Source organism: Microcaecilia unicolor, chromosome 3 (genome assembly GCF_901765095.1).
Source record: "Microcaecilia unicolor chromosome 3, aMicUni1.1, whole genome shotgun sequence".
Taxonomy (NCBI): Eukaryota; Metazoa; Chordata; class Amphibia; order Gymnophiona; family Siphonopidae; genus Microcaecilia; species Microcaecilia unicolor.
Window position 1 is genome coordinate 43306676 of NC_044033.1, and position 17661 is coordinate 43324336.

General features: G+C 42.3%; 1 protein-coding gene across 1 annotated transcript in view; it reads left to right on the plus strand.

The window, feature by feature from the left end:
• C3H2orf73 (chromosome 3 C2orf73 homolog) overlaps window positions 1–17661 on the plus strand; it is a 151625-nt gene that overhangs the window by 21582 nt on the left and 112382 nt on the right. Inside the window, exons 2-3 of the mRNA XM_030194586.1 lie at window positions 10761–10888; window positions 12589–12817. Of these exons, the coding sequence (XP_030050446.1) occupies window positions 10761–10888; window positions 12589–12817 (357 nt within the window). The remainder of the gene's footprint in view (window positions 1–10760; window positions 10889–12588; window positions 12818–17661) is intronic.

Below are 17661 nucleotides of genomic sequence, written 5' to 3' on the forward strand. Positions count from 1 at the left end.
GGTATGCATGGGGACATCAAAGCATTTCATTGATATTCTAACAGGATGGGTGTTGGTAGGTGAGAGGCGGGTAATAAACAGAGAAATAAACAGAGAAATACAACTTTATAGTTTATAATGGGTTAGAAAACCCATATCCTTATTAAGCCCTGTCTGTTGGGTGTTAAAATATTCAATCATTCTTATTTCAAAGGTCTTACGTTCCTGTATTGTTTTAAAATTGCCTTTCAGTATTCTTACTGTGAAATCACTGGTGCAGTGTTCTGGTCTTGTAAAGTGTTGGCCCACAGGGGTGGGGGCTTGACTGGCACCGACTATTTTCATGTGATGTCTGTGCAGATTGAATCTTGTCTTAAGCATCTGGCCTGTTTCTCCAATATAGCATCCTTCGTTACATTTTTTACACTGAATGATATATACCACATTGGAAGATGAGCATGTAAAGTAGTCCTTTATGTTGAATATTTTTCCCTTGTGAATGACTGTGGGGTCTTGTGAAATGTTTTGACAAAGCTTGCAGCTGGATGTGTTTCAGGGAAACATACCCTTTTCTTTTTCGGTCTGTGTTGGGAGTTTACTTCTGATCAGCTTGTGTTTTAAGTTTGGTGGCTGTCGGAAGGCCAGCACTGGTGGGGATGGGAATATCTCTTTCAGTAATTCATCCTCCTGGAGTAAGGGCTGTAGGTCTCTTATGATTTTCCTCAGTTTCTCCAGCTCTGGATTGTATGTCACTACAAGGGGAATTCTGTCTGTGGCTTTTTTCTCTTTGTACTGTAGCAGATTTTCCCTGGGTGTTTTGAGGGAGGAGGAAATATTCTTTGAGATTATTTTGGGGTTGTAGCCTTTCTGTTTGAAGGATGCAGTCAGGGTTTCAAGGTGTCTGTCTCTATCCTCTGGGTCTGAGCAGATACGGTGGTATCTTGTGGCTTGGCTGTAAATAATGGATCTTTTTGTATGTGAAGGGTGGAAGCTGGAGTTGTGGAGGTAGCTGCATCTGTCTGTGGGTTTCTTGTATATAGATGTTTGTATACAGCCATCACTGATTGAGACTGTGGTGTCCAAAAAATTGACTTTTTCTGGGGAGTAGTCAATTTTGAATCTGATTGTAGGATGGTATGTATTGAAGGAATAGTAAAATTGTTTCAGAGTTTCTTCCCCCTCCGTCCAAATCATAAAAATGTCATTGATGTACCGGTAGTATTTTAGTGGTTTGGTCTGGTATGTATTCAGAAATGTCTCTTCCAGCTCAGCCATAAAAAGGTTGGCATATTGGGGTGCTGTCCTGGTGCCCATTGCAGTGCCCATTATTTGTAGATAGATATAATTGTTGAAGCGGAAGTAGTTGTGAGTTAAAATAAATTTGATTAATTTTGTAATAGTTTCTGGTGAGTATTGATGGTCCAGTGTGGATTTTTTTAGGAGTCTTCCACATGCAGCTATGCCATCCGCATGTGGAATATTGCTGTATAGTGATTCTACATCCATCGTGACCAGAAGGGTGTTTGGTGGTAATTGCTTGATATTTTTCAATTTATTCAGAAAGTCTGTGGTGTCTTGTATGAAGCTGTTAGTTTTGTGCACGAGAGGTTTCAGAATTCCCTCTAGGAGTCCAGATATTTCCTCCGTGAGTGTGCCAATACCTGATATGATTGGTCTGCCCGGGTTTCCAGGTTTGTGGATTTTGGGTAGCATGTAGAATGTGCCCACAGAAGGCTGGTTTGGTATGAGTTTCTTCAGATGTGGCTGTGCTTGTGTAGGAAATGTTCTGATAAGGTCTCCCCATCAATTCCCATGTACACTCTATTGGTCCACCTCCAAAGATGTAGAATCTGTTGGAAAGCAAGCAATCGATTGTATGGGCCCTCTTAAAGCTTTGGTCCTGTATTATCTGCTCCATCCAACTCCATTTAATTTGTCATTGACTGTTTTATATTCTCTGGCACATCCTAGGACTGTAGTTAATTTGTTTAAATAATGTCAAACATTAAAAAGGATTCTAAATTATATGTAGTATGTTCTCACATTCCAAGCTGAAATATTTCCACTCTACAATGTAGAAAGTAAGAATGTCTGCTAGAGTTCTGAGCAGATTAATAGCTGATTGAAACAGCATACAGAAGTTGGAGATTATTCTGTTTTCTCAGAACGGAAATAAAAAGTAGTATTAAGGAATTTGAGAAAGTGGAGAAAGTGACTTGGGCAATTGTCAAAAGAAAATGCAAGCAAAATATTTAGCTCAGATGTGTTTCTGATATTGACATACAACATGTGGGTGTCATATTGCCAGAAATCATTCTTCAAGAGCCGACATTACTCAGATTCCTTGCACCATGAAGTACAAACATACAGACTTAGATCACCTCCACCCCACAATCTCCTTTCAGTAACCTTTGTGGTACAAAATAAAATAACTTCTTTCTAAGCCCCTTGAAAGGAGGAGTTCTCCCCCCCCCCCCCCCCCCCCCACACACACATTTCTTAAAGCATGTTCCTCTCCAGCAATAATGCTACTACAATACTTCTTACATCTCTGAATTCTGCTCAAGAGCAGTGTTTTCCTGGAGATGGGCAAACACTACTACTACTACTAATGGCATTTGTATAGCGCTACCAGACGCACACAGTGCTGAACATTTGACATAGAGAGACAGTCCCTGCTCAAAGAGCTTACAATCTAGGTAGAATAGATAGACAAGACATAGAACAGGCAAGGGAATTAATAGGTAAAGAGGAGGAGGGCAAATGAGTAGTGGTTAGGAGCCAAAGGCAGTAGTGAAAAGGTGGGCTTTCAGCATAGATTTAAAAACAGGAAGAGATGGAGCTAGACGTATGGGTTTGGGAAGATGGTTCCAGGCATAAGGTGCTGCGAGACAAAAGGAACGAAGTCTGGAGTTTGCGGTGGAGGAGAAGAGGGACGAGAAGAGAGATTTGTTCAGAGGGCGGAGTTCACGGGGAGGATTGTGGGGAGAAACAAAAGAGGAGAGATAATGAGGGGTCATAGAGTGAATGCATTTAAAGGTCAGTAAGAGGAGTTTGAACTGTATACAGAAGCGGACAGGGAGCCAGTGAAGTGATTTGAGGAGTGGGCTAGTGGGGGCATAACGATTCTGGCGGAAAATAAGTCTTGCTGCAGAATTCTGGACAGATTGGAGAGGAGAGAGATGGTTGAGTGGAAGACCAGTGAGAAGTAAATTACAATAGTCCAAGCGAGAAGTAACAAGGGTGTGGATAAGGGTTTTGGTGGCGTGTTCAGAAAGGAAGGGGCAAATTTTGCTAATGTTGAAGACAAAGAAGCGATAGGTTTTAGCGATTTGTTGAATATGATCAGAGAAGGAGAGAGAGGAATCAAAGATGACTCCAAGGTTGCGAGCCGAGGAGACAGGGAGGATATGAGAGCCATTAACAGAGATAGGGAAAGGGGGAATAGGGGAGGTGGGTTTAGGGGGAAAATGAGAAGTTCGGTTTTAACCATGTTTAATTTGAGATGATGTTGAGACATCCAGGCAGCAATGTCAGACAAACAGGCAGAGATTTTGTCCTGGATTAAGGTTGAGATTTCAGGGGTGGAGATGTAGATTTGAGAGTCATCAGCGTAAAGATGGTAGTGAAAGCCATGGGAAGCGATTAGGGCACCGAGAGAAGAGGTATAGATGGAGAAAAGGAGTGGGCCAAGGACAGAACCCTGAGGCTCACCAACTGAAAGCGGGAGGGAAGTTGAAGAGGATCCACCATAGTGAACACTGGAAGTACGGAGTGAGAGGTAGGAAGAGAACCAGGAAAGAACAGGACCCTTGAATCCAAGTGAGGACAGCGTATCAAGGAGTAAGGTGTCGTCAACAGTGTCAACACAGGGGAAATCAGCCAAAAATCTTTGACATGTCTAGTTGTGGGCCCCATCGATTTTTATATGGCCCACAGAGGAGATTTGCAGATTGGTTCAATAGATGTCCTGCTTGGAACAGCCCCACGAAGTGGGGGGGGGGGGGGGGGGGGAGACTACTCTGATGAGAACAAGCCAACGCTTAGCCAAGACCAAAGGACCCCATCCCTGGAGCCGTGCGCTTCGAGCTCCCGTATTGTTGTGAATAGAATTTGGGAAGCAGGCGCCCAACCATGTGAAAGTGGCATAGAAGCCCCAGAACAAAATGAGGTTGAGCCATTTTGTGAGATCAAACACAATGAGTGTAGCTATGGAGGAAATACTTACATCTTTGGAGAAGAGAACCTGATGGTGCCCAAGAGGCTGAAGATGGCCAGAGGTTGGCAAACTGGAATTTTCTCTTGTGTCTTTACCAGAAAATTGTTTATAAAATGACCCTTGAGAGAATATGGTATGCAATTTCCAACCTACCTAAGTCTGTTCACCCAGTAGTGAACACTTTATCTTCCCAAACTAAAGATTTTGAGAATGTTGCAATTGGAAAAGAAGAAGTTAACCCTGTTAATGGGTAATGTGGAGCAAAAGATGGCTCAAATACAAACAACTCAGATGGTTATGATTAAAGATATGATAAGAGCTAAGATGGAATTGGTGGAAAACTCTTTAAAAAGAATGAACATGAGGCTCACTGAAATAAGCCATCTATTATGAAGGCTTATTATTTACCAACCAGATTCTGTGGAAAATTGAAACATTGAGGATCTAACAGTGGATTCATTGGAGTCTCCTTAAGCGCAGAATGAAAAATCTAATTGGGAAACTGCAACCTTGCTTCTTATTTTGTCAAACAGTTCTGAAAGGGATTTTCTTTTGAAATGTTGTTTTAAGAATAGAACTAAGCTATTTAGAGGGGTAAACACAAATATTTTTCTTTATTTATCTAGAGAATTTCAGAGATGGCAAAGTCAATTTTGTTATTGTGTCCTGATGTTCTCCAGTTGATGGCCACCTTTTTCTCAAATTTCTTTGCAAATACATTGTTATATACCAATGCTCTAAGTATATATTTTGGGATCATACACACCTGTCTTCCTTTATAGCGTCAGAATGCACTCAGAACTCTGTTAGACTTTTGTAAATGGAATATTTTTAAGGTTCTTCTCTTGTCTTGCATGCGGTTTTTGCTAATATTTCCTTCATATATTATTTTCTTTTCCTGATAATAGAAGGGAGCCAGTACATTGTGTCTGCAGTTTCCAGTTTCAGGAGATCAATAGCAAATCCAATTTCTGCTAGCATATTTGCAGTAGAGTTTTCCAGAAAACATAAAGCAAGTGAATCTGATCACTAGGACAGTGCTGGCATTGACAAAGATAATGTTCTGCTCTTTCAATGAGATGTGAAAGGCATACAGTTTAAACCAGGGTATAGAAAATCACTATGATAAGACTCAGAACTCTTGAACCAAAATCTTCTTTAATGTAGTAATCAAACAAGGAAAAATAACTTACACTTCAGATGTACTGGACAAGAGAGATTTTTACTTGGAAACTGGGAGTCTGTTCTCACCCAGCTCTCTCTCTCTCCCTGCAAGAGAAGCTGGGAGAAATTCAGCAACACACTGAGGGCTAGAGGCACTAAACCTTAACGACCCTCTAACAACCCTTTAACGAAGGAAATTCCTAACCGTTGCATGCATTAAAGGCCTTTTTCCACGAAGCAAGCAGCTAACGAAAACGGAATGCAAAGGAGAAACTACCTTTGAAATGTGGACAATTCGGAATGCACTAACCATACCGATGATTGCAACGAATCATTTACCGTCAGAAATTTTACGTGTGCTCAGACCTGTCGTTAAGGCCCCCTGCACCATAAAAATCCAAGCCAGCATGTGTAAAAAGAAAAGTGAGATACAAACACGTGGCTCTCCGCTTTCCCCTGCATCATTACAAAACAAAACATACTGCTTCTCCCTGCAGCTTAAAAATCCTGTCTCTCCCCTTCTCCAACAGCTTTGAAAATTAACACTGTATCCCCTAAAGTCAATTTTCCCAGTACTGTAAACAAACTGCAAAGATGTCTTTTGTTACAAAAGGGGATTTACGAGGGTCGTTCTTTTTAGAGTTATCTTCAACTGCACTCTTCTGCTAGATCAGACAGCTAAAAGGCTTGCAGGTCGGGATCCCCCCCTCGCACGCCCCAGTCTGACGTAAGCAACCTACGTAGGTTTAATACGTTTGTGGCTGCTCTGCGCATGCTTAAGGAGCAAATTATTGATGGGGATAACTTACGCTTGATACATTGTACTTTTCAATACCGCACCGAACATATCTGAGCTGTTTTTTTTGTGCATTCTTCATTGTTTCAAATTCGTTAAGCATTTTTACGATTTAGATTTTTTAACGTTTGGTTGATGCATCTAGCCCTGAGAGTCATGCTGTAAATACTTGTATACTGGTGAAATCTTAATAGCATCACAGTAGCTTGAAGGGGGTCATACAGCAAAGTACAGCATGGGCAGATTCAGTTCACTGAGGAGAATTCTGTAGACTAACTCTTACAGACCAGATGGAGAGAGAGGGGGGAGAACTAGCCCAGCATGCACAGAAGAACAAGGCAAGCCAATAGGAAGAACCCCTTAAGACACAAAAATCTGGGACATGAAACCTGACTGTAACTGGATATGGAAAGTTCAAGAACAGTGCTGGGCAGACGTTTACAGTCTGTGCTCTGAGAAAGGCAAGAACAAATCAAATTTAGGTTTACATATAAAGTATCATATATCATGTAAAATGAGTTTATCTTGTTGGGCAGACTGGATGGACCTTACAGGTCTTTATCTGCCATCATTTACTATGTTACATGTGCTCAGGAAGAGCCAATTACAGAGAACTACAGGATTACAGGGATTTGTAGTTCAAGGGCGCAACCTTTAAATTAAAGGTACAGGCAATGAATCTTGTGTATATCCACAGCAAATACAAATTTCAAGGGGGCATGATGAGGGGTAGACTTTTAAAATATATATGTGCTACCTATTTTACAAGTGAAATTCACATATATTTTAAAAAATTTGCCCATCAGCAGGTTTATGAGCTAACTGCTTGTTTGGATCTAGAGTTTTGAAGAACAAGTGAGGGGGCAATGGTACTTATCTCTCTGGCTTTAACAACCTCCTTAATTTGCTCCAATTGTACATGTGTAATTTTGCAAATTGTGGCACTTGAGCCTTTTGTGAAATACCTGGAAAAATGTTGAATGCCCAACTTGTTTGTCCTTGTTGTGACCTTGGCGTCCTATGCAAAATCTGCCTTTGTGGAACAGTAGAGGATTAAAATGCTGCTAGACATTGTGGGGACTCCCCTAGTGCATCCTTGCAGAGTTTTAAAAGGAATGAGAGGCTTATCTGGAGAAAAAAGATGGCAAAAAGTGTGTCGGAGGAATTTCCTTACTTAGAAGCCATTCCCTGATGATTTGACCGCTTTCAAAGTGTTCTTAAAAAAAAAACAAAAAACAAAGTGAATGGGCTGTGTTGGCATTAGTGCACATCAGCTGTTAGTTCGGCTAATTAAACAGGGAGGTAAATCTTTTGAAATAGTTCTAGACAGTGGTGCACTGGTAAATTTTTAACAACAGGCTCTCTCCCCGGTCCACCTCGGCGCCCCCCCCCCCCCATCCACCACTGCGCCCCCCATCCACCTCTGCGCCCCCCCCAAAATTGCAGAGCTGGCTATAGCCGGGGGGGGGGGGGGGGCAATGCATTACTCTTTCCAGGAAAAAAAAATTAAATGATCCCAGGTTCCAATCTAATTCATGTTTAATATGGGATAAAATGCCATAAATAAGTAAATAAATATAAACTTTTAACGTTCAGCACTTGATTCTCAAAGTGGACATATTCCAGACATTATAATGAAAATAAAATTATTTTTTTCTACCTTTGTTGTCTGGTGACTTTGTTTCTCTGATCATGCTGGCCCAGTATTTGTTTCTGCTGCTATCTGTTCCCTTGACTCCATTTCCAGGGCTTCCTTTCCATTTATTTCTTTTCTTTCCTCCTTTCTTCTTCATTTCTTGTCCTCCGCAGACTTGACTGTACAGTGAATCCAGCTTCTGCCTATTTTCTCCATCCATGTGCAGTTTCTCTCCTCACTTCCTTTTCCCTCATCTAATCTCCTTCCTCTATCTTCTCTCCATGTCCAGCATTTCTTCTCTCCCCCTTCCCTCCCCTCCATCCATGTCCAGAATTTCTCTTGCCCTCCCCTCCATCCATGTCCTGAAACTCTCCTCTCTCCCCTGCCCCCTCTATCCATCCATACCCAGCAATTCTCTTCTCTCCCCTGCCCCCCCTCTACCCATCCTCTACCCATCCATGCCCAGCAATTCTCTTTTTTTTTTTTTGTTACATTTGTACCCCGAGCTTTCCCACTCATGGCAGGCTCAATGCGGCTTACATATTGTATACAGGTACTTATTTGTACCTGGGGCAATGGAGGGTTAAGTGACTTGCCCAGAGTCACAAGGAGCTACCTGTGCCTGAAGTGGGAATCGAACTCAGTTCCTCAGGACCAAAGTCTACCACCCTAAGCACTAGGCCACTCCTCCACTGCCCCCCTCTATCCATTCATGCCCAGCAATTCTCTTCTCTCCCCTGCCCTCCTTGCCCAGCAATTCTCTTCTCTCCCCTGCCCCCCTCTACCCATCCATGCCCAGCAATTCTCTTCTCTCCCCTGCCCCCCTCTACCCATCTATGCCCAGCAATTCTCTTCTCTCCCCTGCCCCCCTCTACCCATCTATGCCCAGCGATTCTCTTCTCTCCCCTGCCCCCCTCTACCCATCCATGCCCAGCAATTCTCTTCTCTCCCCTGCCCCCTCTACCCATCCATGCCCAGCAATTCTCTTCTCTCCCCTGCCCCCTCTACCCATCCATACCCAGCGATTCTCCTCCCTTCCCTGCCCTCCCCTCCCGCTCCCATCCATGTCCAACGATTCGTTGCCCCCATCCCTCCCGCTCACATCCATGTCCAGCGATTCTCCGTCGCCCCCATCCTCCCCTCCCGCTCCCATCCATCCTTTTTTATTACCTCGTTGAAGCGCCGCGTTATTTAAAGCCCTGCTGCCCGTCTCTAGCCTTCCCTGTTTGCTTCGTGATGACTTCGTTCCCTCAATCCCGCCTTCGTGGAAAAAGGAAATGACGTCAGAATGACATCAGAAGGCGGGACTAAGGGAACAAACTCATCACGAAGCAAACAGGGAAGGCTAGAGACGGGCAGCAGGGCTTTAAATAACGTGGCGCTTCAACGGAGGTAATAAAAAAGATGGAGGGGAGGATGGGGGCGACGGAGACTCGCTGGACATGGATGGGAGCGGGAGGGGAGGTAAGCATGGCCTGTGGTGGCGCCCTCCTGCCATGCTTACCTTGTTCATTGGAGCGAGCTCGTCCTGGAGAACAGCTGGCTCACAAGATCTTGCAAAATTTAACAAGCGGCTCTTGCGAGCCGGTGCGAGCCGGCTCCAGCACACCATTGGTTCTATAATACACAAATCAGAATAAAAATGTTTTTAATTTTACAAAATAAAATCTCTAGCAGAAAAATGTCTGTCAAAAACACCTCAAAGAGAGGGGAAGCCAAAAGAAACCTGATTTCAAAACTGCCAATACTATATTTTAGAAAAAAATGAAAGGTAAAGAGGAAGCAAGTAGGGGCCATCCAATAATGTAAATGCGCAAGGCACTACCATATCAGCTAAACTAACAAAACAAACTATCATGATATTCTGTTTTCAACAGAATTCAGGAGTTGCTAGAGGTCATTAAAAATATACTTATTACTATGAAATGTTACAACACATAAACATGGAAAACAAATTCTTTGTCATCTATACCAGACCAGTTCAGAATGCATGAGTTATGTCCGTGTACCAGCAGGTGGAAACAGAGAGAAAAAAATAGTTTGATGTGATTTGCCCCTTAAGGGTATCATGCAGCCTAGAATGTTCAGTATTTTTCTCCGTCTCCAATTGTATGGTGGTCGGATCATTCAGCTCCTTCTTGGTGCTTGTATGGGAGCTCCTGACCTGATTTTCTTATCGGTGTAAGTTGAGCAGGGGGTTACTGCTGAATGGATTTGCTCTTTTATACTCTGAAGTTCTAACTGAGCTAGATGACACTTTGTGGAACCAGGTGCCTCCCCCCCAGCTACACTCCTTCCCTGGGTATAACCATAAGGAATGAAATGAGGCAAAAAAAGATGAAAAAGAAAAATAAACTATATTCAGCTTCACTGTGTAACACTCTTCAATCAGCAAGTATAGTAGGCTAAGAAATCCAAAGGTTGTTGGTTTTCATTACTCAGGTTTCCCATTTCTTTAACAAAAAAACCTCCCTCTAATTTGGGTTAGCAGGCCACTGTTCAGCGGTGGCTCTTAGCAGCAGTGTTGGAGGGTCATTTTTACCTTCCCCTGAGAATGGTGTGCACCTATAATATCATGTTTTTTAGTTGGCGCTACACTTCTGTGAATCTTTTTCTCACTGCCTGTTTGCCATCCACAACAGGTGATGTACAGTGATAGCACATTTCATGTGCTGTGCAATATCAGCCTTTCCATCTCTTAAGTACTGGGCATTGAAGGGCATTCCAATGTCTCATGTGTGGCATAAAGGCAGAATTCTCATATCTCATGTGCTGAGCAAGGCATCAATCTCGAGTCTCATGTGCTGCGCGAAGGCAGCAATCTCACATCTCATATGCTGCACAGTGGCAGCATTCTCATGTCTCGTGCTATGTTTTGGAAGCATTCGCATGAGTTGCTCAGCATCAGCATATACTCATTCTCTGGCACTGTGGTGACCACACTCTCATGTGCTGTGCTTTGGCAGCAGTCTCATGTGAACCATATCATCGTGGTACTGGTTTCCAGTGCTGTGCACTGGCAGCACTCTGATGTGCTGTGGTCTGGTGACGGATTCATGTGCGCTGTAGTGGTGGCAGCACCATGTACTTTAAGGTGGCAGCAGTCCCACGAATTACATTGGGACAGCAGATACTAATGTTAGACAGCAGCAGCAGGTGTGGGTGCTGCTTTGGCTCAGTGCTCAATCATACTATGTGATAACTACTGGTGCTCTGTGGTGGCATCATCTAGGCAGCTCTTTAGCCGCAATCGCACGTGCTGCGCTGGGTGGTTGACCACATATACTGCACAGTAGCACAACCCCATGGGTTGATCAGGGATGGCAGCATCATTCTGCGTAGCTACACCACCCTTATTTTGCTTCATGTCACTATCCTGTTCGGTTCCATGAGGACAACACCTGTTTCTGATGATTAGTGTCTGATTCTTTTTGTCTGCTCACTTGTAGTAGCCTTACTGCTACTCAGGGTCACTATCTAGTGCTTTTGCTCAGGAGCATATTCCTCCAGTACCACAGGATAGAAGAGGCCCTTCTTCGGCATAGTGATAGATATCGCTGGGACTGTCTAGTGGCACCAATCTCTGGGACTGCGTATTTTCTACCCTACTTTTTCATATAGTATAGCTGTTCTACTATGGCATAATTTTCCTTCTACTACAGTAGTAGTAGTTCCTAGGTGACACCTTTTATCTTGAATTTTTCATATTTTGCTCTCCTGAGATCTCTGAAAGCATCCTACAGCTGGGATATACAGTTCTGCCCCCCTTTCTTCCTCTCTACATCTTGTCACTGAGAAAACACTTGGAAACAAAAAAAAAAGCAGAGTAAGATAGATTGTCTTATGCTCATTGTTGCTGCCTGATTGGTCATGAAACTAAAGGTAAGAACTGTGGTAACATTTAGGGATACTGGCATGATGTGTCCTCTCCCTGTGTAAGGCTGCAGCTCATCCTGTAACTCTTGGCATAAGTGGAGAATGGTCTCCTTATCAAACTTAAAACCTGCATATGTATTGATTCTCTCACAAGTCCAGGAAATGGGTATTCTGCATATATATCTTCTACAGGGCTACCTTTTCTTCCTCCTCCTTCTCCTTTGTTGCCTCTCCCATTTCTCAGCCAGACCAAAACCAGCGATTTAGTGCACTCATAGTAGATACATTACCTGCCATCAATACATCCACATCCACCATCAATATGTTCCTGGTGTTGTTCCTTCATTTGTTGGATCCTGGCCTTTCTTTGGTACAGATGGGCAAAAAAACTCTGTGGTTAAAAAATATTGCTTTGGTTTTGATTTTGTAATAGTTAAAAATGAATGTATCTGAACCAGAAAAATTGAAAAAGTTTATACTTGCTAAAGAAAGCGGGGGCGAAGCAATCCTGGAAACCCCTGTAGGGAGCTGAAACCACTGGTAGGGTACTGGACTCTGTCCTCTCAAAGTTTAATTTATGGAGAGTATATTGCTCTTAAATTTTTCTTATAATTCATTACTTTGTATCTTGATCCATAGTGTGGACTAAGTAACAATGTTTAGTTTCCATGTGATCCTTGACTATGTGAAGGACAAGAATTTTCTTTTCCTTTTATATTTTTAATTCCTGATTTTCCTGCATTTACTTAAAGTGAATGTTTATTTGAAACTTATAAATAAAGAATAAAAAAATGAATGTATCAAATTAATCTTCAGTTGTCTAAAATGCCTTATGCTAGTCGTTGGACATTCCTTTAGAAGACAGAATCAAACCAATCCTTTACTGCCTTATGTTAACATTTTTCTTATTATTTTCAGCCCAAATACATTTCGTATATTTCATGCGAAAGTATCGGATGTGAACCTAGGAATGCAATGGTATGGTCCGTTACATCCATGGGAAAAGAAAGAACCTCCAGTGCATCCAAGATCACCAAATCGACACAATGTGCCTCATCCATATTATGCAAAATTCATTGAAAACAATTCCAAATTTTTTAATGAACCCATTTGCCATGTTGAAACAGCAGATACCATGAATAAACAGGTAAGTCATTTTTCAAATCAAGCTGGAATTTTTTCTTTGAAAATGTAGCACAAAACAAGTTGTGTAACCAGTTCTAAGTATAGGGATAATTTTACAGCAGAATTTCTGTGAGAAGTCCAGAAAAGTGCCTATTTTAAGTATATTTTATAAAAACATAGGCAACAACTAGCCTTTATAAAATAGGCTTCCAAATCCACCCCCAATAGTGCACACTTGCCAATGCACAAGCTTACGCCTATTCCAAATGTGTAAATTCTTGTGTGTACCCTCTCCCCCAGATTCTATATATGGTGCCCAAAGTTGCGCATGCAAAATTAGTCATGTGCCCTATTTGTGCACACAGTTTAATTGAGTAATGAGCCAATTAGAGCCAGTAATTGGATGATAATGGTGTTAATTGGCAACAATTTGGATTTGTGTGCGCATTTTGCTACACACTATTCCATAAAGATGCGCGTGAAAATGTTTTAGCACATAGCTAGAAATGGGTCGTGACCATGGGAAGGGCATGAGTGGATCAGTGGCATTCACTAAAGATGCGCACAGTGTTGTAAAATTCAGGGGATCCTTGCCTAATTTATGTATGAGAATTTACACCAGGTTTCAGTTTGTATAAATTCTTGTGCCCTAAGTTGAGAGCAGATCCCAGCTCTATACGTTATTCTGTAAACGATGCCGAACTTGGAGCACTGTTTAGAGAATAGCACTCGGTGTGCATTTATTTTGGTGCCCAAATTTGGGTGTCCTTTACTGAATCTAGTCCTTAGAGGGTATTTTATAGCAGGGCCCCATGGGAAGGTGCTATTTTATAAAGAATTGCGTGGGTCGCCTAATTCACACGCACATGCCAAGCATGAACATTTGCACAAACCCTAGAAAATGCACCTATATTTTTCATGTATATACATAAATTGTAGTAGTTCCTAATCTATGCGTATGCTTGTGCATACCCATCATGCTCCACCAAACTCTGCCCAAGTATTCCCACTGATAAAGTATGCTCCTTGATTCCAAAGTGCTTGCTTTTATGCAATCAGTATTCTATAAGGAGTCATTTATGCATATATGTGGCCACATATGCTCGGGGACGATTTTGTAGAATTAGCTTGGGGTAGTTTTATGCATACCATAACAGGAATGAACCTTACTCCTAAGCCAGGCTATGTGGAGTGTGAGCTCAGTCTCAAATTTACTGCTAACCCTTGCCGTAAAACTTGAATTGTGCAAAAGAGAACTTCCCTCTGGAGTTCATAAGATGTAACATGTATAGGCCACTTATTCTGATGCATTTGGAAATTATTTTTGATCAGGCCTTGGCACCCAAAACGATGGGCCTTTGATATATTTCCTCTCTTCTCCAATTTCTGATAAACTCTCTTTGGATGCCCCTTGTTCAGGGTTTATGAGTGTATCTACATATTTTATAAAACAAATATGTGCATTGCAACTCCACTTCCTTCCACCCAAACTATGCTCCCAGGAAGGCCTACATGCAGATTGCATAAAAGTAAGTGCGTAGTTTCCATGTGTTTACTTTTCACACATGTATGCTGCCATGCAATTTTATAAAAGTCTTTGTGTGTGAAACAGGTTTTATATAGTGATAAGGGGGTCATTTTGTAAAGCTTTCTATTCCTTCAAACTGAAGAGTGTTTTATAATTGTATTACCTATATGAAATATAATCTCCATGATTAAAACTTCAACTTTTTTTGCAAGTAACTTTTATTAAATTAAAGCAATATGGCAAGAAGCAGAATCAAAATGACAACATTAAAGCATACACATTACCATGATAACAAGCACTACAAAGGAGGAAAAGTATGTTATTAAGCATTATAACCCAAACAACCCTTACCCCCAAATCCAACCCTCCCTCCCCCTTTTACCCCCCAGTGCTCAACAACAAAACCAACTCCGCCGGTGGTTCTTACATGAGAATCTGACAAGAATAGCAATACAAGAGAACTACTGGGTTAATAATTAAGAATCTAGCTGTGTGCCCTGTGGCGCTTCTAACTCCAAGTGGGTTCTCAAATTCTTTTGTATTTAACCCAACGTCCAGGGTTGGTCCAACCTACTCTTTGTCATTCAAGGACCATCATAACATAAACCAAATTCAGTCATTGTAGCTAGCAGAAACGAAAAAAAGTTTCTCTGATGCAGAAGTGGTATATCAAATGCCTGTATAGTCTTGAAATTAACAGAGACTGAGGATTAAATGGGAGTTACTTATAAAGAACTTTAATAGCATAACAATGCACCCATTCTCAGAAATGTTGAATACTTTCACAAGCCCAAAATAAATGGCCCAAAAGTATCATTCCCCGCATCACACTTAATACAAGAGTCAGTAGAAGTGATACCCATTTTTACATCTTTATTAGGAGCTATATAAGCTCAAAACACAAATTTGTAAAGTTGTTCTCTAAGATTAGCAGTTACCACTTTAATTGGGGGCTTCAGGGCCAACCCTCTTAACACAGCAGTTGTAATTTCAAGCCCTGAATCCCAGCTCCATTTCTAGACCAAAGTATCCAGAAAGGCATGTATCATTTTTATGATAAAACGAAATAGTAGTCTTATTATCTGTAGCCAACAAATAGACTTCCTCAACCTGTTCCACTGCAATCCCGTGCACTCCGCTCCATGGATAAATCCTTCTTATCTGTTCCCTTCTCCACTACTGCCAACTCCAGACTTCGCGCCTTCTGTCTCGCTGCACCCTACGCCTGGAATAAACTTCCTGAGCCCCTACGTCTTGCCCCATCTTTGGCCACCTTTAAATCTAGACTGAAAGCCCACCTCTTTAACATTGCTTTTAACTCGTAACCACTTGTAACCACTCGCCTCCACCTACCCTCCTCTCCTCCTTCCTGTACACATTAATTGATTTGATTTGCTTACTTTATTTTTTGTCTATTAGATTGTAAGTTCTTTGAGCAGGGACTGTCTTTCTTCTATGTTTGTGCAGCGCTGCGTACGCCTTGTAGCGCTATAGAAATGCTAAATAGTAGTAGTAGTAGTAGTACTCCCAAAGTTTGAACATAGTCCTTCACTTGCAAGTATGCAAACTGATTTAAGTGTCTGGTCTGGGATTAGCCAGCATTTGATCAAGTGGACATATTTTCCCCATTGTATCCACTATTGGGGGGGGGGGATTTTATACATATGGCGCCTAAAAATTAGTGCAGAAAACATTTCCGCCTAAGCGTATTCTATAAGCTATGCCTAGATTTAGGCATGGTATATAGAATATGCTTAGGCAGCAATCATAGCGCCAAAATCTACACACATTTATTTACACTAGCGAAAACATGGGGTAAATCCAGGTTCATAGATTTAGGTGCAGAGGGCCATATTCTATAACTACGTGCGTAAACTTTGGAATGCCTATGAATTGCCCATGTCCCCACCCATAACCACGCCCATTTATATCTGTGCATGTTAGAAGTTAGGCACAGTGTGTTACAGAATATACTTAAGTTGTGTACTGTAATTATTACCAGTTAGTGTTAAGCCAATTAAGTTACGCGTGCTGTTATAGAATCTACTTGGCGTGCTATATAGAATCTGGGAGTATATTTCTGACCTGAGTTACTCCATTTAATGCCCAATGCTGAAATGCCATACTAGTAAATCCCACAGGACATTCAGCATTCCTTCTAAGAGGCAACCAACCCATAGCATAACGATTTATCTGATTAGATTTAAACCACCAACCTCACACCACCCGCAATGGCTGTATAAGGATGCTTTGCCTAAGCCTCTGGGGCAGATCTTTCTGTGAACATGAAGAATGTAGCTAGGTGATAAAGCATAAAGAAATTGTCTCCGAGGATAAGCAGGCTGCTTGTTCTCACATATGGGTTGACGTCTGCGTCGGCCCGGGAACCAGCATTTTGCAAAAGCAAAAATAAAAAAGGTTTTACCACAGTCTTCTGGCACACATGCGTGGACTGACTTCCTGCCCACCATGCGAGCGCGTCTGTTTTTTCTTCTCCACGACGAGGTGTGGCAGGTTCCTCCTGTGCTCTTCGTAGAGGCCCGGGAAAGAGTGTGAGTGAATTTTTGCGATATTTTTTCGCGTTTTTATTTTGCCTGTTAAAAAAAAAAATTTTCCCTTAGTTTTTCTTCTAGTTTCTTTTGTCCTCTTTTTAAATTTACTTTGTTTTCGACGCAGCCAGCCTTCATGCCGCACAGTCGAGTTTCTTTCCTTTTTGTGCTTTCTTTTTTGGCACAATCGCGTCTTTTGATTTCACCGAGGCTGTTTTTCCTTACATGTCATCGAAGACACCCCGTGACTTCAAACGTTGTACTTGGTGCAACAGGACCATCTCAGGTACTGATACCAATTCCTGGTGTATCCAGTGCCTTGGGCTTGAGCACAGCCCAGCTGCTTGTAGTCTGTGTCTTCATATGAAGAAACGGACCCATGTGTCTCGAGAAGCCTAGTGAGAAACTTTAGGGGGCTTGGTCCAGTCCTTCGAAGTCAGCATCAACATCGAGGGAGGCATCGACATCAGGAGCAGAGGTAATGGCTGCTGAGAGACCAAGTCGCGCTGGGAGCAGTGAGGCATAGAGTGGGTCTCCACCTGTCTTGAGGCCTCCTGCTTTGCAGGGTCCCCAGGATCAACCATCGTCGGACCCAACGCCGAGGAGACGTGAGGATTCCACGTCGTCCTCATCGGCACTGAGGAGCCTCGGTGACGGGCATTGAGCGAAGGCGAAGCACCATCACAGATCTCCGACACACGGTGCCGGGAGCTCTGGGGCATCAAAGAACTCAGCACCCGAGAAGCGTCAGCACCAAGAGGATCGCTCCCCCTCTATACAGGAGGTTTC